General features: G+C 48.1%; 1 protein-coding gene across 3 annotated transcripts in view; it reads left to right on the forward strand.

The window, feature by feature from the left end:
* TG (thyroglobulin) overlaps nucleotides 1-24004 on the forward strand; it is a 249203-nt gene that overhangs the window by 82183 nt on the left and 143016 nt on the right. For all 3 annotated transcript variants that reach the window (XM_025450469.3, XM_049092761.1, XM_049092762.1), the window contains 8 exons: nucleotides 1015-1080; nucleotides 3131-3211; nucleotides 7497-7634; nucleotides 8677-8853; nucleotides 10173-10284; nucleotides 12532-12611; nucleotides 13315-13458; nucleotides 20160-20222. In XM_025450469.3, coding sequence (XP_025306254.3) covers nucleotides 1015-1080; nucleotides 3131-3211; nucleotides 7497-7634; nucleotides 8677-8853; nucleotides 10173-10284; nucleotides 12532-12611; nucleotides 13315-13458; nucleotides 20160-20222 — 861 coding nt within the window. The remainder of the gene's footprint in view (nucleotides 1-1014; nucleotides 1081-3130; nucleotides 3212-7496; nucleotides 7635-8676; nucleotides 8854-10172; nucleotides 10285-12531; nucleotides 12612-13314; nucleotides 13459-20159; nucleotides 20223-24004) is intronic.

Raw genomic sequence — 24004 nt, forward strand, 5'->3', positions numbered from 1 at the left:
TGAACTCTTTCCTCAGCCTTTCATAGCTCAGGGGGACAGGCAGGATCTTAGGGCTGAGCAGAGGCAAGAGAGGAAGGCTTTTTTTTTTTCAGATTTTATTTATTCATGAGAGATACAGAGAGAGAAGCAGAGACATAGGCAGAGGGAGAAGCAGGCTCCCACAGAGTTTCTGTGGAGGGATGAAACAGTTCCGTATCCTGCTTGTGGCAATGGATACTTGAATTTTCACATTGGGTAAAGTTTCAAAGAACTGTATACTAGAAATTTATTTTAAGATTTTATTTATTTATTCATGAAAGAAACACAGAGAGAGGCAGAGACATAGGCAGAGAGAGAAGCAGGCTCCCTGTGGGGAGCCTGATGCGGGACTGGATCCCAGGACCCTGGGATCACGCTCTGAGCCGAAGGCAGACACTCAATCGCTGAGCCACCCAGATGCCCCAAGAGAGGCAAATTTGACCATCAAGGAATGGTGTGCAAAGCCAGTCTCATCTGGATGATTCCAGGGGGATGTAGCTCAGCAGAAAGGAACACTGAATAATACTAATAATGAATCAAATAATGGCAGCTGCCCATCATAGAGTGAATATCAAATGTCTAGGGCCACAGAAGACAGTTCACAGTATTCCCACCCTCCCAAATATGATCCCTGCTTGCCTATGTGGTGAGATTCTCAGAGGGCATCCATGACATGGACAATTGACACAGTACTGGAGTCTCTATGGGCTTGGTTCTCTTTCAGCCAATCCCCATTACCTTCACTGGTTCTGTGTCATAAGAAAATCTCTTTGTTGCCCTGCACAAGACACCTGGGGTCTGACCAGCTCTGGTTTTGTACCGGGGATCCGGAGGACAGCTCCACGACGCTCTCTGTGTGGGGGTGCACCTTGATAGGAAATGGGGTTCTCAGGCCAGGAGCGGCCCCTGTGGGAGAGGTGGGTCAGTGTGGCCAAAGCAGGTCCCTTTGAGAACAAGCCCATTCAAGCTCGTAAAAATAATTATCTCTCCTTGCAGTTCCGGTAGCCCTGGAAGGAACTTCGGGCACCGTTACCAGCTTCCAGCGGGTTTATCTCTGGAAAGGTGAGATGTGGGGCGGAGGGGGGGAGCGAGGATGCTGATTACACCAGACGGTTGGGCCCCACCTCCCGTTCACAGGGCACTTTGCTTCCCAGAAAGAAACAATCGTAGAGATTTGCTTTCCAAGTGAGTGCTCTGTGTGGCATAGATGGGCCTGACCCTCATCAGATAAGACACCAAGCCCCAGAAGAAACATGACAAGTGTCGAAGTCCCAGGAAGGATGGGGGAAGGGAGCAGGGCTTCCTGTGAGATCAAGTTCGCTGCCCTTGCTCTGGGGTGGGCGCTCCCAGGCTGCTGCAGACCAGGGAGGCATTTCTTCAGGGCTCTCAGCCACAGGGGGCTGGTCTCATGGCCAAGGGACACATGAGCCCGGCTTGGAGGTAGTGCTATTGCAGGTGCATGGAGCACGCTGGGGCTGCAGATAAACCCACACTTGGATCTCCCTGCTGCTTTTGTCCTCCTCCGAATCTCCTGAGCATTGACCAAGTGCCTACTCAGAGCTGGGGCAGGGCAAAGTATTTGGGATGAGTCTGAATGACATGGGATAAAAGAGTCGAGTGAGGCATGGCCTTCACCTGTAGGAGGCTCCAGCCTCAGGAGGCAGCCTGAGCAGCAGATCCATACAGGCCATGGGGCCAGTGGGAGGAGGACAGATCCCGCCCCACATCACGTCCCTCCTCTTCCCGGGATGCCTCCCTCACTCATATCGGGTCCCTGTAGAGACATGATTGGTGACCCTGGTGACCTGTTTTTGTGACCTCATGGGAAGGAGCATAGAGTGTGGGGCAGAGTCACTGTGTATGATTTCTGGTTGAGTCACCTCCTCATGGCCTTGCGCACACCATTCACACCCTCCAAGCCCCGTCTCCTCATGGGCAGCACAGGAATGAGTGCTTGCCTCCCAGAGCTGCATGGGCGTGGGCCCAGGGGTCACATATGCAGTGCTGGGAGCTGTGCCGGGTGCATGGGGTGGCTGACTCAAACTGGGGCTGGAGAGGCTGGATGGAGGGACAGGAGGGACAGGAGAGAAAGAAACAGAGAGTGCCCACCATTTGCTCATTCTAATGATTTCACTAGATGATACACCTCTTTTTTGCATTTAGCTGTCCCTATAAGGAGGCTATACTGAGGGATGGTATTGAGGGGATACATTTTAGTCATTTTGCAGACAAGATAAGGTGTGGAGAGGTTTGGTGAAATGCCCCCAGAGGTCCCTGTGGGGGACCAGAGGGCCCAGACTCTGGCTCCAAGTTTAGTGCTTCCTAGTTATCAAAAATTTCTTTTTTAAAATAAAGAGTTTATTTATGAGAGAGAGAGAGAGAGAGAGAGTGCATGAGTGGAGGAGGGGCAGAGGGAGAGGGAGAAGTAGACTTCCCGATGAGCAGAGAGGCTGATGCGAGACTCAATCCCAGGACCCTGGGATCATGACCTGAGCCAAAGGCAGATGCTTAACTGATTGAGCCCCAGGCACCCCCAAAATTTCTGATAAATAAGCTGCTGGCTGGTGAAGAATTAAGGAAGAGCTTCTTCCACAGACATGTGCCGCATGGAGCAGAAGCCCCCAAAGGCTTGTCTGATACCCGCTTCTCCCCATAGGCTCACTCTGCTCTCATGGAGACAAATTCCCAGCATGGAGATTTTTAAATTTTTTTTTTTCAAATTCTAGTTCATCAACTTTCCTCCTGCATATTCTGGGATAGACTATTTCATCTCTATGCATTTCTGTTTTCTCTGGAGTAAAATGAGAATCTTACTCCTTTTTCACAGGGTGTTCTAAAAACCAATATTTATGGGTACATTTCATCACCTTTGCAATGAATCATTTCAGTATCAAGGACAATAATGATTCTGGTATTGAGAGGTTGGCTGATGTTCCACAAAAGGCCAAAGAGTACAGGCCTCTGCCACTGGATTCGGCCCAGACCCTGTCTCGGACACCTGGCGGTGGACCGTGAGGATTTCCCACATTGTCATTTTGTTGACAAGAAGAATATCTCCTTTTTTCCATCCCAATGTAAGATTAACAATCCTTTTTTTTTTTTGCCCTCTCAGAGTCTGACATGGGATCTCGGTCTGAGTCTATGGGATGTAGGAGAGACATGGAACCAAGGCCAGCATCTCCAACAGAAACAGGTACCAGTCCCCAAACCCTTTTATATGCCTGGGTGTCTGGCTGTGGAGACAAGATGGTGACACCAGGCTTTTGATCAGTGAATGAGCCTGTTAGCATCACTGCACTCCGTAGCTAGGGACTATTCTCTAGCTCTTCAACCAGTTATTCATTTCACAAATACAGGCAGCTCCTCAGGGGGGCATTGGGCACTGAAAGGAAAGTGAAATCATTGCAGAATCATCACTGCCCCTGGAAAAGCAAACAACCATAGCAACGAAAGACTCTTAAAGACCAAGCTTCATCCAACTCCGGGCAGTGAGTGCAAACAGAATGTACAGATTCTGGAATTGTGTGGGGAGACAGATTTCTTGAGAAAGAGTCATTTAATGCAGTGGAAGATCTAAAGCCATACATTAACAGGGGCAGAAAGTATGTGCAGAGACACTCTATCCTTAGCATCTGCAATTGTTATTTCTCAGGTGGAGTGAAAACTCAGGGTGGGAGCAGGGAGGAGAGAGGGAGAGGAAGAGGAAGGAGGATGAGGAAGTGGAGAAGAGAAGGGAAAGGAAGGGTAGACAGGGAAAGGGAGAGGGGAAGTAGGTCGGTCTACCAGCACAGAGGAGGCAGCATGGCATCATGGGAGAAACACCACATTGCAAAGCAGATAGATTAGGGGTTGAGCCACTTTTTTGGGCTACTTACGCTACCTGCACAGCCATGGGTACTTTGCTCACCTGCTAAGAGCCTTGATTTATCATGTGTAGAATGTAGCTTGCTCTTCACTAATCCGGTTATAGTTGATACACCAGGTAAAACACCTGGCACATTGCCCAGTACTTAACAGATGCCACCCAAACCATAGCTTCTTCTCCTTCCCAGGGCTTTTTTCCAGATCCAATGAGATAAGGTACAAAAACCACCCCATGTGGGGCTCATCCATAGTAGTTTGACAGTTATGAGTTCATCCTGCATTCGTAGAGTTGCAGGACCTGAGGGTTGTGCCCTGGTTTAGAGTATGGGTTCTGAGGCCAGGAGAGCAGGCTTCAAAACTCAGCTCTGCCTCTGTCTGCCTGTGCAATCCTGAGTCACCTTCCTTGTGCCTCAGTTTCTCCCTCAGTAAATGAGAGAGAGAGAGAGAGAGAAGTTCCCAGGAGCCAGGGCAGTTGTGGGAATTGAGAGAGTAGGTAATGCTGAAAATCGCAGTGGCACAGAGCAGGTGCTCAACAGCTGGTGGCTGTTCTTACATGGTGGTGGCAGTGGTATCGGTGATGATGATGATCCTAGCACCCATCCTGGCTCATAGCAAGCCTTATTTTTTTAAAATATATTTCAATTAGATTTAATTAATATATACTGTATTATTAGTATTGGAGATAGAACACAGTGATTCATCAGCTGCGCAGTGGCCAGCGCTCATTACCTCCAGTGCCCTCCTTAATACCCATCAACCAGATTTCTGTAAAGTTCTGTCCCCAGTCCTCTTTTTTCCTGTATTGCCTGTCAGACAGCAGGTCCTGGTCTGGCATGGAAACTAGGGTCAGGGTACATATTCCTGTCCAATGCTCATAGCACCTTCAGAGGTCTTCCCGTGGAAGCTTTAATTTTGCCAGCAGGGTGTGGGAGAGGGTGAGTGGGCGCCTCGCATAAACAAGCACATGGCTGGGTTTCTTCTACACAATGACCCAGGCCCTCACCTTTCCGGTTGATGCCCAAGCAAATTGGCAAATTCATTCTGCCTTGGGAACCTCCCGAACACATGGCTGGTGTTCAAGTTCATCTGCTGCCAGCTATGGTTTTCCTGCTAGAACAAGGGTGAGTTCAGCACTCACCAGGGAGGGGACCAGAAGAGAGCGAGCTCCCTACTTGAGCCTTCTGGTGGTTCTGCATTTGGTGTTTTCTACGCATCTTGTCCCAGAGGTTAGGGCAACTCTGCTGACTGGTGTTATGGCTCCCACTTTATCAGTAAGACATGTGAGGCCTCATGTGCCTCAGTATCCCCTGATTGAGCTGTTCAGGACCAATTAAGCAGCTCCAGATTCAAGCTGTGGGCCGCTGTGCCTCTGAAGCCTAGGTTCCTCTAGAACACAGCCAATCCTTGGCACAGTGTGGGCTGCAGAGCTGAGTCCTGGTGGCCCCCGGCTGATGGATTTTGTTTCATGTGCAGAGCAGACTTCTTCTTCTTTTTTTTTTTTTTTTAACTGACCCAATATTTTTAAATTGGGAGGTTTTATATAAAATGAGATTTCAAGTTTCTTTAGAGGAAAACAGAGGAAAAGCTCTGGGCGTACTGGCTTCAGATTCCCACCTGGCGACCGTCCTCTGAGCTGAGTTGAATTGTCCTTGCCATCAGGAGCCTGGCTTCTGCTGGCACTCCTGCTGGCAATGGCATTCTTGGGGCACTATTGTTTGGGTTGCCCACCCCCTGTACCTTACCTCGTGGCAAGGTACAGGTGAATGATGGTGGAGCAATCCTAGATAGTCTATAAAATCCATCATTATCCCCTGTGTCAGGCCACACCTACAAAACCATCACAGGACTCCCACAAGAAGTGGAGTCCCCTCACTCCCCCACCCCACCCCCACCAGGGGAGCTGAACCTCCCCTTCCCCCTGCCCAAGACCTTGGAAAGAATCAGGGTGAATAGACCCAGCTTGGCTCAGTTTTCCCTTTCTGAGCTGATTAAATTCTTGGGCTTAGGGAGATAACATCCCTGCAGGAAAGACCCCTTTGATCTGCTCCTCTGTGGCTGGGCCCAGAGCCACCACCATGCCCTGTTTACCTGGCCTGAGCTCCACGATGTCCCTGAGAATGGCCTCCCCAGTTCAGAGCATGGTAAGGGATTGTCTGTTTTCTGCCCCAGGAAAGACAGCAACATGGTCTTTGGGGTCTCTGGCAAGGCTAGCCTTTTGGCCTTGGCAGATGTTAGTAAAGCCTTTATCTCTTGTGGTGGATTTTGTTGGTGAAAAAGGTCAGTCTTCAGGAACCTGCTCCATGGAGCATGGAGAGTGGGCTCCCGGGAGGATGCTCAAGCCCAAGGCAAATGGGAGTCCATATGGCATGTCATGCACCTTATGCCAGAGCCCTGAGCTAAGACACATTGTAAACGGGCTCCAGCTCAACTCCATGAATTGCTTCATGCTCCCAGTGTAAGCATCTCTGCAAAGTCAGAGCTCTCATGAAGGGCATAAATAGGCTCCTCACCCCCAGGCCTGGAACATTGGGGTCCTCCTCCCTGGAGAACCTTTTTTTTTTTTTTTTTTTTTATTTTAATTATTTATGATAGTCACAGAGAGAGAGAGAGAGAGAGGCAGAGACACAGGCAGAGGGAGAAGCAGGCTCCATGCACCGGGAGCCTGACGTGGGATTCGATCCCGGGTCTCCAGGATCGCGCCCTGGGCCAAAGGCAGGCGCCAAACCGCTGCGCCACCCAGGGATCCCCCTGGAGAACCTTTTTATAGAGCAACAGAACATCAGAGCAGGAGGGAACAGCATTGGCCTTGAAGCTCAGGAGGACTAGATAGTAGATAGGTGAGGAAGAGGGGAGAGCATGGACAACAGTCCTGGGGCAGCAAGCAGTATGGCAATGCTTCTGGAGTGTGAGTTGAGGACTGGAGATAAAGCTTAAAATATAGGTAGAGCCTGGACCAAGAAGAAAGCTTGGACTTCCATCCTGTGGGCAGCAGGGCACCAGAAAGAGCCTTAAGCCAGCAGTCATGGCATGTGAAGATATAAAGAAAGACCAGTCAAGCTGGAGATTTCAGATGGGGCAGAGCAGAGCTGAAAGCTGTCTTCACAGATGAAGGCTGCCATTTGGGAAAGAGACGGGATTTCTGTGTGGCTTCAAAAGATAGGAGCATCTGTGGTTCAAAGTGACAGATTTGACTTCACAACTTCTGAATGGTGGAGTGGGGTGCTCTGGTCAACCCAGACAGATCACGCAGGGGTACAGGGGCATCGACCAGAAATACTATGGGGAAACTCCTGCCTTGGGTGAAAAGTTGAACCAGATGGCTCCCAGTGTTTCTTCCAAACTAAGATTCTAAGATTTTGCAACTCTATAATTTTTAGGACTTTCTGAAAACTTCTGAATCCTTTCTGCCTGGCTAGACTCCCAGGCCCATGGCCTCCAGACCTCCTCTGGCTTCACATAGCTTAAAAAAAACCATGTATGTGTGTGTGTGTGTGTGGTGTTTGTGTGTGAGAGAGAAAGACAGTGAGAGACACACATAAACAGAGGGGTGGGGACAGAGAGAGGCCTGTTGTAGAGTTAAAGCGAAGGATATTGATTCTCTCCTTCTTTTTTAGATTTGACAACAGAGCTTTTCTCCCCTGTGGACCTTGACCAGGTCATTGTCAATGGAAGCCAATCCCTGCCCAGCCAGCAGCACTGGCTTTTCAAACACCTGTTTTCACCTCAGCAGGCAAACCTGTGGTGCCTGTCTCGTAAGTATCCTTAGACCTCATCCTTCCTCTTCTAGATCCACTGGTCAGGCAACACAAACCTGGTTTAACTCTCAAGAAATAGATATGATGAAACTCGATGGCATAACTCAGGGGTCACTTCAGTGTTAGTACAATCAATGATATAGAAGAAAGACAGGATATAACCCATATCTTCAAGAAGCTCATGGTATAGATAATCTCTACTCTACTCCCAGAACCTATCATCCATCTATCTATGCATCCACCCACTCATCATCCACTCACCCATCATCCATCCATCCATCCCTCTATTCATCCATCATCCTTATTTCATCTATCCACCCATCTATCCACTCATTCATCCATCCATTTATCCATCCACCCATCCATCCATCCATCCATTCATCCATCCATCCCTCCATCATCCACCCATCCATCCATCCACCCATCATCCATCCATCCATCCATCCACCCACCAATCATCCATCCATCCATCCATCTACCCATCATCCATCCATCCATCCATCCTTTTACCCAACAGGCATGTGCTATGTCTATCATGCGTTATGTTCTAAGCCTTGGGTTTGACCTTGGGGATGAGAAAACAGAAGAAGATGAATTAATTATGACCCCTCCCTGTGAGGGAGCTACCATATTCCAGTGGAAAACTCTGACATGGGAGTGAGAGCAGGGGAGATCATTCACAGAGTTCAAAGTTTTTATAGTCCTGTGGGCTCTGATCCCAACTGCCTCTGAGATGGTCTGCGTAGATCCAATGGAATACTGCCCTATCGTCTCCTGTATTTATGAGTTTACACCGCACTCTTCACCTTCTTAGACTGCTTTTATTCAGAGCCACATGGACTCCTTGTTTGGTGGACAGTCCCCTCCCCAGCTAGCAGAACCTCATTGTTTTTTCTTGGGCCTTCCAGACTGGGTAGTCTCAACTGTCCTGGGCCTCTGTCCTCCCTGGAGGAATCCCTACCAAGTGTAGAGGGACCTGTAGAGGTTCCTTTCCTGCAGACCTCCCAAGGGCTAAAACCCATTGCTTCTTTGCCTGCAGGCTGTGTCCAGGAGCCCTCTTTCTGTCAGCTGGTGGAGATAACAGACAGTGCACCCTTGTATTTCACCTGCGCCCTCTACCCAGAAGCCCGGGTGTGTGACAGTGTAATGGAGTCCAGTCCCAAGGGGTGCAGACTGATCCTGCCCCACAGGCCAGAGACCCTGTTCCGGAAGAAAGGTGAGTGCTTGGTGGGCATCTGCACAAACTGCATTTCCAGTGGTCTACTAGCTCTGTGGTTTTAGAAATATCCAAATTAACTTATTCTCCCTTTTAAAATTGAAGTTACTCATGCTCCTTGCAGTAATGTGAAGTAATTTAGAAATGCAGGATGTTGACTATAGAGACCAATCCTGTCCTGCAATCCCACTCCTTAGAAAAAGCCACCATTAATGCACATATCAGTTAAAATTCCATTTGGCTGTATATCACAGAAAATGCCAACGGTGGCTTTAACAAGATAGAAGTTGCTTTTTCCCCTGAGGACATTAATGACATTTCTTTTTTTGGAGTCCCACCCCCCCCTCCGCCATGCAGTCTCCATTTCTTCCAAGATGTTATCATGCTTCATTTACTGTTCTATCAGTGCTGGAGGTCTTTCTCAGAGATCTGGCAACCCTTGGTTTCACACTCAAATGTAAGAGAGGGACCCAGAAGCTGATTGGGAGGCTTAGAGTATGTGGTGAGAGCTTACTGACTTTTAAGTTTCCCTGTAGGATAATCTAGTTGGGCTACCCTTTGGGAAATCCCTCTGGTTATTATCTTTAGGTCCTTCCCTATGTAGGAATCTTGTAATATCTGGCCTGGGGCTATGAGCCTGGCTGATATTCATTTGGATACCAAATAAAGTTGGAAGATGGGAGTCTCAACCTTCACCATGTGGATGAACTTGAAGGAATCCCCTAGTTTCAGTGTGAAACTCCCACCATGAACTCCACCTGATGCACCCAAGAGAGACTCTCTTTTTGGACCTCTCCAGAGGATAAACCTTCCACCTTCTTCTATGGTGGGGAGAGGACACTCGTCTACTGTGCAAAAGAGAGGAAGCCATCTGGAGACCTAACTGCTTCTTAAAGAGATTTCCAGCCTATCCTGGTTTAGCCCACCTTCATCCCAGTGATACCAACACTTAAACTTTTTGGAATTCCAGAAGGTGTATAGGATTTCTTCTTGTTCTTTCCACAGAAAAGTCACTGACTGGGTTTTCTTAGGTCTACAAAGTGAACTTTGTATTCCTCTGTGTTCTTTCTGGCTTTCACAACTTTGTTGCTCCATCCCCTCTTCTATTCTCTTTATGCCTGTGGGTGTGAGCCTTTACAATAATCTCCTTACTGTTATTTTTGTGAGATCTGGATGAAAGCAGAGCATAAGCATGGGAGTTGAATACGCCATCTTTAATTGGAAGCTCTTGACCTGGTGTCTATACCCTCACCCTCATATTTTCATGGATGCAACAGATCTGTTCCTAAATAATGTAATTTCTTTCTCCCCCTGTGTAGTTATACTGAGAGATAAAGTGAAGAACTTTTATACTCGCCTGCCATTCCAAAAATTGATGGGGATTTCCATTAGAAACAAAATGCCCATGTCGGAAAAATCCATTTCCAATGGGTAAGCTACATCTGTCACTTCAAGTATTTATTATTAAGAGTTTTCTATGTTCATAAAGACAGTGACTTAATATCAGTTGAAAGCACACACAGAAAAACCTGTAAAACTCAAAGTGAAGAGTGAAAAGGTAATGAGGAGGTGACCATACCTAAAAACTGTGGCCAAGTTCAACACAAAATCGAGCCCTGAACGCCCAGTCAGCTGACACAAAAGGGAAACACTGACCCAAGTCTTGTCAATTAACAAAAATTACCAAGTATTGTAGTGAACCGGATGAGCAAAGTCTCACTGTGCTGTATGCAGAATCTGGAGAAGCAGTGGAACTTTTAACAGGATCACAAGATGATAAGGACTTTGAATATGTTATACTTCTTATTTTTAAAAGTATGTTGTGATATATTTAGTTAGCTATTATTTAGTTGTTTTAATTGAGGGTGACATTTCCATCAGCTTAGTTTATGGATCTCATGCATCAGGATCACCAAGAGGACTTTTTTTAAAAAAATAAATTTTATTTATTTATTCGTGAGAGATACAGAGAGAGAGGCAGAGACATAGGCAGAGGGAGAAGCAGGCTCCCTCCTGGGAGCCTAATACGGGACTCCATCCCAGGACCCTGGGATCAGGACTTGAGCCGAAGGCAGATGCTCAACCACTGAACCACCCAGGCATCCCCCAAGAGGACTTTTTACAAACCACATTCCTGGGTCCTTTCCTGGACCTACTGAGTCAGCATTTCCTGGGGTGGGTCTCAAGACTGAATTTCAAGTAAGATTCTCCTCCCAGTGATTCTTTTCTACTTTAGAATTGGAGAATCATTGATCTATGATCTGTTGGTCTATGAAGTGTTGTTGATTTTTGAAACTATGTCATGTTGCTGGTGTTGAAGATCAGCTTTTGGAAAATGGAATTAAAAGGATGCTACAGGGCAGACTGTCTTGAGATCTGGTAGGGTGTCTCCTGTGATGATGGGACAGGGTTAGAGAAGGATGGTTAGAACCAGGGATCAGTTTGATCCTGGTGCTGGGGACTCAGAGAAGGGTGGTTCGATGGAAAAGCACCTCATTCAGGCTGGAGCTCAGCATTGGGCTTCCATGGAAGAAGCACAAAGTGATGGGTGGGCAAGTTGGGTGGGGCAGGACTCTGGGAGAGGGAGCTGTGGGACAAACGGTCCACAGGCATCAGGGCAGAGATGCAGTCAGCATTGGAAAAACTCCCCATGACCTGGAGGCTTTATCCACAAGGATGTGACTTGGGTTTGGGGGCTCTTAAGACAGAGCAGGAGAATGGCAAGAAGAAGGCAGGGTCCCTACCTTGAAAAGGAGCTGAGGAGTCAAGCCACCTCTCAGGAGTCAAGAATGGATGATCACAACTGGGACACGTGATTAGGGTGAGAAATACTAGAACTGAGCCCAGGAGCACTGGGTTGGGGGCACGTAGGTGGCTCAGTGGTTAAGCATCTGTCTTTGGCTCAGGTCATGATCCTAGAGTCCTGGGATCGAGTCCCACATCAGGCTCCCTAGAGAGAGCCTGCTTCTCCCTCTGTCTGTGTCTCTGCCTCCCTCTGTGTCTCTCATGAATAAATAAGTAAAATCTTAAAAAAAAAAAAAAGTAGCATTGGCTTGGAGCCACTGTTTCTCTAGGACAGGTCCTAGAAGCTGAAGGTGGGGTCTAGCAGCCACTGAATTATTAAGAAAAGTAGGTCCTGGGATGGGACCTGGATGTGCTGACCTAGCAAATAGGAGCCTGTTCTTGGAGTGTGATCATCCTACATTGCAGAGCAGACATGGAGGGAAGCTGTGTTGGGAGACAAATGCAGGTCATTTCCAATAGGACACCTAGTTGGGTCAGTAAATCCATAAGCCCATAGAATCCCCCATTTCTGAAGATGCCTTTTCACCTTTCCTACCATCGCTTCCTAGTCCCATAGCCCTAAGCTGGACTCTCTCCCAATCCGAACGGATTGGCTTATTCAGGACACTGGGTGAGCATGGCTTAGAGACGGGTACATAACAGACACAGAATAAATGCTTGATGAATGAATGAGCCAACGAATGAAGGAGAAAAGAGTAGAATTCTGTTTTCAGAAGGAACCTCAAAGCTAGGAGTTCACTTATGTGTATTAGCCAAAGCATCCCTACTTTTAGAAGTCATGAAGAAGAGAGCCCCTAGATGTAGGAATGACTGTAATGTGGTAGGTCCTGGGCCACCCACACAAACCCTCTTCCCTCTCTCTTCCTACTCCAGCTTCTTCGAATGTGAACGGCTGTGTGATGCGGACCCATGCTGCACTGGCTTTGGTTTTCTCAATGTTTCCCAGTTAACAGGTAGTCGTGATAATAACTCTGGCTGCCTGCACACAGCTCCTGGCAGCCTGGAGAGCATGCTCACACCTCTGGTCTCATGCTGGGTGGGGAGGTATCATCTTTGTTCCCAGATGGGAAGTAGGGGCGGGGACAGGGGAGGTGGTTCATAATTGGGATACCTGGACATGGCTTCTGGCTCACTGCATGGGCACCTTTACACAGCACTACTGCCAGGCTAGAATCACCTCCCTCCATACTCTTGTATTATCTCTCCAGACCCAGCTCAGGCAGTTTGGTGGGATGAGCTTTGGATCTATCCATATGACCTGAATTGAAAAGTTGATTCAGTCGCTTCCTAGGGGTGTGATCCTAAAAAAGCCACTGCATCATAGAGCCTTGGCATCCCTTATCTGCAAATAGGAATACAAATGCTACCCCTCTCCTGTCATTTCATGAGAATCAAGTGATAGGATGCAGACAGAGCCCAAGCACACACCTGGGCATGTGACGGGTGCCCCATAAGGATTAGCTGTCTCCATCCCTGTCCTCTTAGACCAGGAGCTCATTGCAGTACCCGGTTTTTCCATCAGTGACTAGGATCACACCTGGAATGAAGTAGAGTACCCCAAATATCTACTGGAGAATAAGTTTGCCGAATTTTTCTCATTCACATACAGTAGACTGTCTTGATCATTTTCCTGGTCCTGGTTACTGTTTGCTCCAGGAGGAGAGGTGACATGCCTAACTCTGAACAGCTTGGGACTTCAGACATGCTCTGAAGAAAACATGGGAGCCTGGCGCATTCTGGACTGTGGCTCCCCTGACACTGAGGTCCGAACCTATCCCTTCGGATGGTACCAGAAGCCTGGTGAGTGACCTGTCGCAAACAGCTGTGTGGGTGTCCTTAGTTGACCATTTCCCAACCATTAGGATGACATCCTTGGGCTGGGAAGTAGATTAGCTGGGATTCATTGGGTACAAGGGACAGAAACTGAGTCTGTTCTACTTAAGCAGGAAATAAATTTTTTAAAAGTCTGCTAATAGACTCAAAAGAAAGATGACTTGCTAGGTCTCTTGGATGTATTCAGCAGGAATGGATGGACACTTCTCCATCATTGGGTTTTGGTGGCTATAGTAAAGGTTTAAATTCAAGGGAGAGAGTTTGGCTCAGCTTGGGCTATGAGTCCTCCCACTGCCAGAGGGAGGGTAGGGAGGCTTGAGTGATGGTCCCAGAAAGACTGGATGTGTTGGGGGAGAGGAGGGTTCCCAAAGTATAGTTAAGGTGCTGTTGCTGGGCAGGGGAAACCAACAGATGTGCCCTCTGCCAAGTTCCCTTGTTTTTTTGAAACTTGTCACTTAATCAGGACAAAGGAGACTCATGGCCATCTTGGGGTGAGAAAAGAGGACACTGGTGTATATTTGACAACATACATGGAGTTGGGATTTCAGAGTTGAGGCAGTTGTTGCACCAGGGTGGCACTTCACATGTATATGCTGATTACATCCCAGCACATTTTAGGAGCTCAGTCTGAAACTGGTGAATGAATGAATGAATGAATGGTCTACATGCATGGTGTGATGGAGAAGCCCTTGTACTCAAATGAAAAGATATTAGTGTCTTCCCAACTCTGCCATCTACTGAAGGTTTATCTTTGGAAAAGTCTTCCCTTTCCTCAGTATCCCCATGGGTAAAACAATGAGTGAGACTTACTCTGGCCTTCTTAGTTCCTACCTTCCGGGTGTACATGAGTGTGGATTCACCTGGGGAACAGGAGGCAGCTGCATGGAAACTGGACATCCTCACCCTGTGTCCCAGAAGCAAATTCATAGACATGTCCCAGATACAAAAAGATTGAAAACCCCCTCTGAGTAGGTGTTCAATGGAGAGACTGCGCCAAGGTTCGTTATCTCCAATCTCTCCTACTAGTGGCTTCCTGTTTAGTTTTCAGAGTTGATTATTGGACAGATACTGGCCCTGCTGGGGCACCTGGAAATGAGAGTCATGGAATGTGTGGTTTGGAGGAATCTTAGAGATCCATAACTTTGATCTCTGCATTCTTCACATCACCCAACACAACACGCTGCCTTAAGGAGGGAAGGAGAGGAAACTTGGTGTTGCTCATGGGGCTGCAGAGTGTCCACACGTGTGCTGTATCCCTGCTCATGCTGGGGCTTCTACATGGGCGTATAATTCAATACTCCTGGTGCCCGTTGGAATTGGCATTTTTTCCTCCATCTTGAGATGAAGACATAGAAAGTTGAAGCTACTCAAGTCAAGCCACACAGCTGGAGTCAAGTTGCAAGCCCAGAGCTCATGACTCTAAACTTCACCCTCCTCCATTTTCCATGCTGCCTGGAGGGTCTTCTGTATCCCGGGAGTGATTGGATGGGAAGATGTCCAGACGCTTTGTTTGACTGGTTTTCCCCTCTTCAATTAACTAATAAGCAATTAACTAATACATTGAAAAAAATAAAATAAAACTAATAAACTAACAGACCAAACCAGTCAGTGGTTTGGCTTCTGGTTCCAGAGCCATCTCCAGCTTGAGGGGCCGGGGCTGGGACCCCTTGGCAGAATCTGGCCCTTAGATCTTGTACATGTGCCTACTAATCTCCAAGGCATTCCTTGGCTTTGGGGCAGATTTATTTGGAGTTAATTATTAGCAGACTGAATGGAATCTTTCCTGCTGATGTCTACCTTGAGCATCCTGCGACTGATCCTTGATCTGAATTCACTCAGGGTCAGGGTTACGCTTTTCATTTTATTTTCACATCTTGATTTATTTTAGGGAAAACATCAGGGTTGTAGGATGAAAGAGCCTCACTGGGTTTCTATATAGAGAAGAATGTTCCATATAGGCTTTTCACTAACTCGCAGGGATGGGAGAGAAGCGAGTGCCCGCTGAGGACAGTGGCCCCTGCGGGAGACCCAAGGCCAGCTCTGGGTTTTGAGGGGGCTTCGAAACAGAAGTCTTCCCCTTCAGAACCTCCCTGCCCATCTCTCCTCCTGTCCGTCTTCCCATCTCCTCACCCCACCAAAGACTGAAAAATATCAGTTTCCATCCTCATCTTGCTCAGGGGAGAGTCGGGTAAAAAGAAGCTTAAGAAATAAGTCATTTGTTCAGAAATATCATGGGAATCAGACCAGAGCATTACAGCATCATGGCAGGAGTTGGAAAGGCAGAGAACCCAAGGTGCTCATTTTCCCCACTCGATTCCATCTGTTCTGTGTCTTTTCATCTGACAGCACAGACCACTAGCTTTTTCCAAACATATGTTTTGTGGGGTCAGGCTGGGGACTCAGAGTTCTGTCCAGAAACCAGAGGCCAGGGAATTAAGAATTCCCAGCAGTGCTCTCTTTCAGCGGACACTGACTGAGCATCGGCCATGCCCAGGGCCTCCGGTGTTGCTAATTCAGCTCTTCCTGTGGGGCTGGCTGGAGAAAGCATTGTAAGCATCATCTCATCTAATCCTCACAACCACTGTCAGATGAGGAAAGGGAACTCCAGGGAGGTCAAACCACTTGCCCACGGTGACACAGGAATTGTGTCTGAGTCACCCAGCCACATAACATAATGACTCAGTCAATCAGAAAGAACGAGGTCTGAGCTCTCAGACCTGTCATTTGCCTGCCCGAGCCTGGAAGGGAGCATAGGACCCCGATCTTCCCACCTCCATAAGTTCTGGTGCATGAAGCGTGCATTTGTCTGCAAAAATTCTTGCAAAGAATTTCCGTAATAGACCTTGCCCTAGCTTCAGATGCATGGCGTGGCCATTTAGGGGGCTGACATCTATACTTAGTCTTTACCACGGGCCTCTGATTGGGCTCCAGGCTGAGAGCCAGAGACAAGAAGCATAACACCTGTCCCATTTCCGAAGAACTACCCCTGAGAAAGGAGAAAGGAAGTGATACTCACTGAGTTCCTACTACATGTCAAACACCATGGGAGCTTGGGAAGTGGATGGCCCTGTCTGCAGAGGCTTTAGCTGGGCCGGGGAGGCAGATATGAGAGAAATGGAACATTTCTTGAGCAATTACTATTTGTCACAAGCAACTCTAGAGCACTTTGTCTCCTGTATTAATTTCCCACCCCCCCTGGGAGTTGGCTCTCTATTCCTCTCCCCTCGTGAGGAGATAATTATTCCCCGTGGAATCAGAGAGCTACAGAGAGATGTGGCTGACGATCCTGTGGTAGGATCCACAGGGGCTTCTGGAGCGTGAAAAGGATTGTGCCCAAGTGGCTCCAGGGAAGTCTGCATGTAGGTGAAGGCCAGCGGGCTGAAGGGAGCAGTGGCCACTGTGTGGGGACAAGCAGCAGGCCCTGGTGGGAAGGGTGCACCACCGTCCTGCCCTCCCAGCTTCAGAGAGCTTCAGAGAGCCACACAGCATCCCATGAGCTCGGGACCAGGCTGTTTGCAGAGCAGAGACCAGAGCTTAGCCTCCTGGGATCCCGGAGCCCCAACAGGGGACCCCAGAGAGCCCGTGGCAATGCTCTTTCCGATTTTCCTGTCCACAGTGAACAGAAAGTTCCATGTGTCAGCTCAGAGCCTACCCAGGCTCATGCTGAGCAAGGGTGTATGCAAAGGAGGCTGTTTGTAGCCCCTTCCCGGCAGTGGGACCCGAGAGCAAGCATTCTTAGCCTCCTGGGTGACAGTAGTGGGCGCTGCTCTGTGGTTAGACAGTGCCCCAGAGCCCAGGGTTTTCTGGAAGGGGTGGGGGCCTCTGGGGCCTCTGTACCCTCCCTATGCTCTTTGAAGAGAGCTAGAGCCATTCTCTCCACAGCTGTGCGTGGTCTGCAAGTGGGGCAGGGTCTTTGGTTTGTTTATAAAGTCAAATGTGGCTTCTAAAAAAAAAAACCCAATCGAAGCCACATGGTTCCTGTCTTCTGCTAAGCAAATGTACGTGGACCTTGTAGCAGTTCTAGATACGGGAACGTAACCTGGGAAGGAAATGAAAAACCCTTCTAATTATGCCTCCGTGCAATCCACATCGAAACTGCCACATGTAGGTAGGGTTAGTGAACGGTCCACCCTTGGTCCTCACTCCCCTCTGGTTGACAAATCCTGCCTTGTACTCAGCCCCAAGCTGGCTCCAAACACCAGGCTGGCAATTTTTTTTTTTTTTTTGCTATAACATCTTATTTAGTCCCCAAGCAACCCGATGAGGTAGGGCCTGTTGCCGGCCCTATTCTGTTTCACAGGTGGCAATGTGAGCAGGAGCCCTGCTTTGTAGTGGTTGCCACTTGCCAGGCTGTAAACGTCCCCATCATGACTGTTTTAGGTTACCAACTTGCTTTCTATTTTACCCGAAAGGCAAAATCCTATTAGGAATCCTATTAAGATCCTATTAGGAAATACTGCCTTGGGGGATGAGAAGAGGTAAAGAAAGAACAAAAAGAGAAAAAAAAAAAAAGAAAGAAAGCAAGAACAGTGGGGCTATGTGACCTGTTCTCTGCTGAGATGAACTGCGTGGCAGGGCTCCCTATGTGGTTTCCAGTGATCCCTTAGCACAATAAAATTAACTGTATACTCTGTGTGTACCATATACATTCTTCACAATACCACACAACGCAATGCAATACAATACGATGATAGAGATGTTGCCTTTGCAAGCTGTGCTTCTTTTGAATTCTAAATTTCAAGATACATTTCCAGAAGCAGAGTTACTGAGGCCAAGGGTGGGAACATTTGAATGGCCTTGATACAGATGGTCTAATTGTTCTTTGTAGACTGCAGTCACGCTCAGGACCTTTGCTTTGCTCTGAGAACCACTCTCTTCCAGGAAAGACAGATATTTCAACAAACAAACCAGGCTGGCCCGCTGGGGGTAGTGGTGCATGGCGGTGGTTAGTAGCTCTGAGTGTAGCCTGAGCAGCTCGCAGAACGTAGGATGGCCAAAACCACAGCTCGGTGGTCCTCAGACTGTGTCCTTGGACCAGCATCGCCTGGGAACCTGTTAGAAATGCCAGACTACAGGCCCCACCCAGGACCTGCTAGATCAGACATGGTGGGAGTGGGGCTGGCTTGGTGGTATTACTAAGCCTGGGAACCAGAGCCTTAGAATGATGACTGAGGGGAGAGCTGGTGTTTCCAGGCAGGTAGAGCCATGCAAACAACAACAACAATAACAACAACAAAACCCCCAAAATACTACAACTGGAGGTTCTAGAATGGAGTGAGGCTGGGTGAGCTGACCCAAAGTGAAGAAGGCAGGGGAGGGGAGGCACTTTAGGGATCAGAAGAAGGAGCATGACTCTCATCTGAGGCTATTCATGGAGGCAGACAAGGACAACAGACAGTGCCAAAGTGTGTCACCGTAGAAGGACAATGTTAAGAGTGAATAATGACCTGCATTTGTTGAGTGCCTACCGTATGTCCAAAGCTTTACATGTACCAGCTCATCTAAACCTTACAGACCTGAGACAGCTATGGTGGTAGCCGCCTATTTTACAAACAAGGACATCGAGAACAGGGAGATGAGGTAACTTGTCCAGGTCACGCAGAGGGAAGCATCCAAGCCAGTCTTGCCCTGGGCAGCTGACCCCAGAGCCCCGCCCTTGACTGCCTACCATGCCCCCTGCAGCTGAGCAAGGCAGGGGTTTCCTCATGCATTCCTAGTTTAGGCCACTGGGAGAGACTGATGGGGCTTTAGGTCTGTTGAGGGAGAGAGGTCTGTTCAGGGGGAGAAGAGGATAGTTAACACTATGGATCACCAACTCAGTATGCCTGGTTTCTCATTTAATTTTTACAACATCTTCTTTTATCAATGCTGACACCAGGTCTAGACAAGTCAGGTGACTTGTCCCTTCACACTGCTTCTACATGGCACATGGAGATCCAGGTGCAGGTCTGTCTATGCTCAAAGTCCATGCTCTGTCCATCCCGCCATGCCACGTGCCATGAATACCTGCCACTTACTGAGCTCTTGCCCCATGCCTGGCACCATGTTATCTCCTGTCATCCTCACGGTCATTCTCAAGGTAGATTGTGTTATCCTCATCGTGCACATGTGGAAATAGGCTCAGAGGGATGAAGTGCCTTGCCCAAGTGAACAGAGTCAGAGAGTGATGGCCGTAAGCATGTATGCTATCCCCAGCCTGTTCCCCGGGGACATGACAGGACTGCACTTGCTCACCCCCAACCTCACTGCTGGCTTTGGTCAGTGACACGTGTGCAAATGGGGTGTGTCCCCTGTAGGCAGAAGCCATAGAACAAGAGGGAAGTTTGCTGTGTTCTCTTTCCCTGCGGCAGTGTCATGGAAGCAAGGGGCATCCCACCCGGACCCCATCCTTCACTTGGGGTCCGGGTGGGATGACAGAGCCAAGCCCCAGGCCACCTCAGCAGACACAGAGTGTGAGGCACAGACCATCTGAGTGGTGGTTTTAAGCCGCTGAGATGGGACTGTCACCTTGGCCCAACCTAGTCTCTCCTGACCCATTCAGGGTGTCTCCAGGAGCTGAACACAGCCTGCCTGCCCTCTAGATCCGATTTCGCCATCACCACCATGAACCTCTATTAATGCCTTTGAGGGTATAGGGGAGCTAAAAGGCTGATTCTTCTTCTTTTCAGCTGCTCGGAATGATGCTCCCAGTTTTTGCCCTGTGGTGACTCCACCTTCCCTTCCAGAGAAAGGTAAGTGCATTGTCTTTTCCACCTCCCTGATGAGACAGCCATCTCACCTTCTCTTCTTCTCCTCTTCCCTTAGTTTCACCCAGTGGCGGATAGCTCGCGGGGCCCTCTCACAGCCATTTATTTGAGCTCCTGTCAAGTGTGTGCGAGCGTAGATAGGGCTATGCCAGCACCACGCCCATTTCACAGTTGAGGAAACCAGCTCCCAGAGAAGAAATGCCTTCCTTGACCAAATGGTGCCACCCGTTGGAAGCAGAGGAGGGATTAGTCCAGTTCCCACACTTTTCATTTCAAGGATTGTTTTTACCCAGCCAAGGAATGACTGGACCTGTACCATCCTGGAGCAGTGTTAAGAATGGTGGCACTTATGTCCCCAAAGGGGAAGGACTAGCTATCAGTGCAGAGGAGTGGGGGCTCACAGCCCTCAGCCCACCGGGTGGCCTGGTGACATCTAAGGCAGGGCACCAAGCCTGGGAGTATGGCCCAGACTGAAGCTGCTGCCCCCTCCCGCACGTTGCACGCAGCCCCAGCACCGCATGTCCCATCTGGTCATCAGGCCGCAGGAAGCGTGGGGAGTGGGCGCAGTGGAGCCATCCCAGAGGGCGGTGAGCTGGGAGCAGGGCAGGTGAGCGTGGGCCTCGATTCACGTCCTTATTCTCCACGTCCTTCCCTAAGTCAGGAAATGACTCCCAGGGCCCAAGCGACATTAATTCCTGTCCTGTGACATGATGTCTGAGGAGCTCCAGACATCTGTCATTATGGTCCTGCCTAAAGAGTCAGAATATAGCTTGTGTAGGAGGGAGCCATTTAGCCGAGGCTGTGGCTAAAAGTATAAATGTCCTCAACCCAGGTTGTGAGTTTCTTCCACCCAGTTCAAAGAGCTAACTTTGGGGATCATGTGCACACACATATATTTTTTTCCCCTGCACATTCTATATGGAATTACATCTGTGTCTCAGCACCTGAAGACCTTCTGTCCAGGACTTGGGGTGCAAACACCACACGTGTACGATCTGGTGTCAGCTTTTAGAAGTACCATCAGGTAGGAGTCACCATTGGCCAAGAAATGCATGGTGGACCGGGGCGCTTAGGGAATGTTAACATACCCAGGGCCAAGCAGGGAATCTGTATCCCAGCCAGACTTTGGTCAAGGTTGATGTCAATTTTTATCAAGATCCTATAAAGGCAATTGAAATAACCAAATTGTCTCCAAAGATTTATGGTTTAAAGAAACCCAGCTGGTCCCTGGTCTTGCCTCTACTGCCTACCATTTCTATTTCCAGAAGCCTCTGGAACTGTTAACTCTTAGAGCTGTTTTTTGTTTTTGTTTTTTTCTCCCTCTGGCCTCTCTGTTTCTAAATAACACAGAGATCCTGCCATTCTTTGATTTGTCCGTCTTGGAAGCAACTGTCTTCCTGCCTTGATGGGGGAGGACTTGAGTTTTTGTTTTTGCTTTTTTTTAATCACCATCTCCAATTTTACCCCTGCATCTGCAACATGTAGTCATGTTAGACTTGGGGTCAAAACCAAAGTGAGTGTTATTTGTTCCATCCACGTATATATGGCTCCCTGGGGAGCCCCCCAAAACAAGAACCACCTCCTGTTAGCATTACCCATCACTGTGTGTGGGCAGCTGACCCTCCTGTTTCCGCCCCATGTCCCACACCAGCCTTCCACAGGACCTCATCCTTCTTGGGCTTCCCGGGGCGCCTGTGGAGCAGAAAGGTCAAGTCCATACTCTGCTCTGCAGGCACCTGCATCATTAGCTCCTCCACGCTGACGTGTCCCTCAGCACGCCTCCCTCTCCTTCCCCTCACTGAAAAATTTGTTGAATTCCCTTATCTGCTCTTCGCTCATTCTTGTTTCCTCTTGTTATCTCTGCGGGTCTAGTCGTTTCAAGTTCCTCTACCTCATTTTGTAGGAGGGAGAGAGGAGAAATGTGCCGTATCTAACTAAATGGGAAAAAACATTCTTTTTCTTTTTTTTTTTTTTTGTTCAATGGGACTTTTATTTTTTTAATAAATTTAATTTTTATTGGTGTTCAATTTGCCAACATACAGAATAACACCCAGTGCTCATCCCATCAAGTGCCCACCTCAGTGCCCATCACCCAGTCACTCCCACCCCCCACCCACCTCCCCTTCCACCACCCCTAGTTCGTTTCCCAGAGTTAGGAGTCTCTCATGTTCTGTCTCCCTTTCTGATATTTCCCACTCATTTTTTTCTCCTTTCCCCTTTATTCTCTTTCACCATTTTTTATATTCCCCAAATGAATGAGACCATATAATGTTTGTCCTTCTCCGATTGACTTACTTCACTCAGCATAATACCCTCCAGGTCCCTCCACGTCGAAGCAAATGGTGGGTATTCATCATTTCTAATGGCTGAGGAATATTCCAGTGTATACATAAACCACATATTCTTTATCCTCATCTGTTGATGGACACCGAGGCTCCTTCCACAGTTTGGCTATTGTGGCCATTGCTGCTATAAACATCGGGGTGCAGGTGTCCCGGCGTTTCACTGCATTTGTACCTTTGGGGTAAATCCCCAGCAGTGCAATTGCTGGGTCGTAGGGCAGATCTATTTTTAACTCTTTGAGGAACCTCCACACAGTTTTCCAGAGTGGCTGCACCAGGTCACATTCCCACCAACAGTGCAAGAGGGTTCCCCTTTCTTCGCATCCTCTCCAACATTTGTGGTTTCCTACACCTTCTTTTTCAAAACTTTTTAGCATTTCAAGAAAACTCCATTTTGTCCCCTGCTCTGCACTAAGCATTCGATCTTCACACAAACCTCAAGAGACAGGTCCTCTTTTAATATCTGTTAGTTGCAGAAAATTCAAGCAATGCAGAAACATAGAAGAAAAGAAAATCACAGGGTTTCTTTCTTTTTTTTTTAAGATTTATTTATGAGAGAGAGAGAGAGAGAGTCAGAGACACAGGAGGAGGGAGAAGCAGGCTCCATGCCGGGAGCCTGATGTGGGACTCAATCCCGGGTCTCCAGGATCATGCCCTGGGCCAAAGGCAGGCACCAAACCACTGAGCCACCCAGGGATCCCCAATCACAGGGTTTCTTAGAAGTCATGTCACCTTAAATATTGCTGTATTTGCCTCTCATCTCCTTAGGCTTATTCTGTGGTCTGAAGTAGTTGTAATCTCTCTACAACATTGCTCTTTTATGTTTACCTAATAGAGCATCATGTGTATATTTCCAAATTGTTGTAGATCTCTCTAAATCATGCATTGGTGCATGCATATCTTCCTTCCTTCCTTCCTTCCTTCCTTCCTTCCTTCCTTCCTTCCTTCCTTCCTTCCTTCCTTCCTTCCTTCCTTCCTTCCTCCACATTCCTACTGTCACGATAATCCCCATCTGGTGAGGAAGAAGCAGGTACAGACAGGTCATGTCTGTACCAGCGATGGTTTCTGTTCTATTCCATCAGGTAGGCACAAGGCCCTTCACTAACTCATTCCTCTCGTTTTGGACTCTTGATTGTTTATGACTCTTCACCTTTCTGGAAATGCCATGATGAATCCCTGAGTACATAAAGCTCTTCCCAAAGTCTAGGTTACTGGGGGGTGGGGGTGGGGGTGGGGGGTCACATTCTCCAAAGCAGAATTACCGGGTTTAACAACTTTATATTTTATATAAAATATTTTATATAAGATATAAATTTATTTTTTATATAAAACATTTTATATTTTATATTTTAAGACTCTGGGTTTGTGTTGCCAAATTAGTAGCCAACAGTTGTTCTTCGTGGCATCCTCGCTAGCCGTTGAGGG

The sequence above is a fragment of the Canis lupus genome, chromosome 13 (genome assembly GCF_003254725.2).
Source record: "Canis lupus dingo isolate Sandy chromosome 13, ASM325472v2, whole genome shotgun sequence".
NCBI classification, from domain to species: Eukaryota; Metazoa; Chordata; class Mammalia; order Carnivora; family Canidae; genus Canis; species Canis lupus.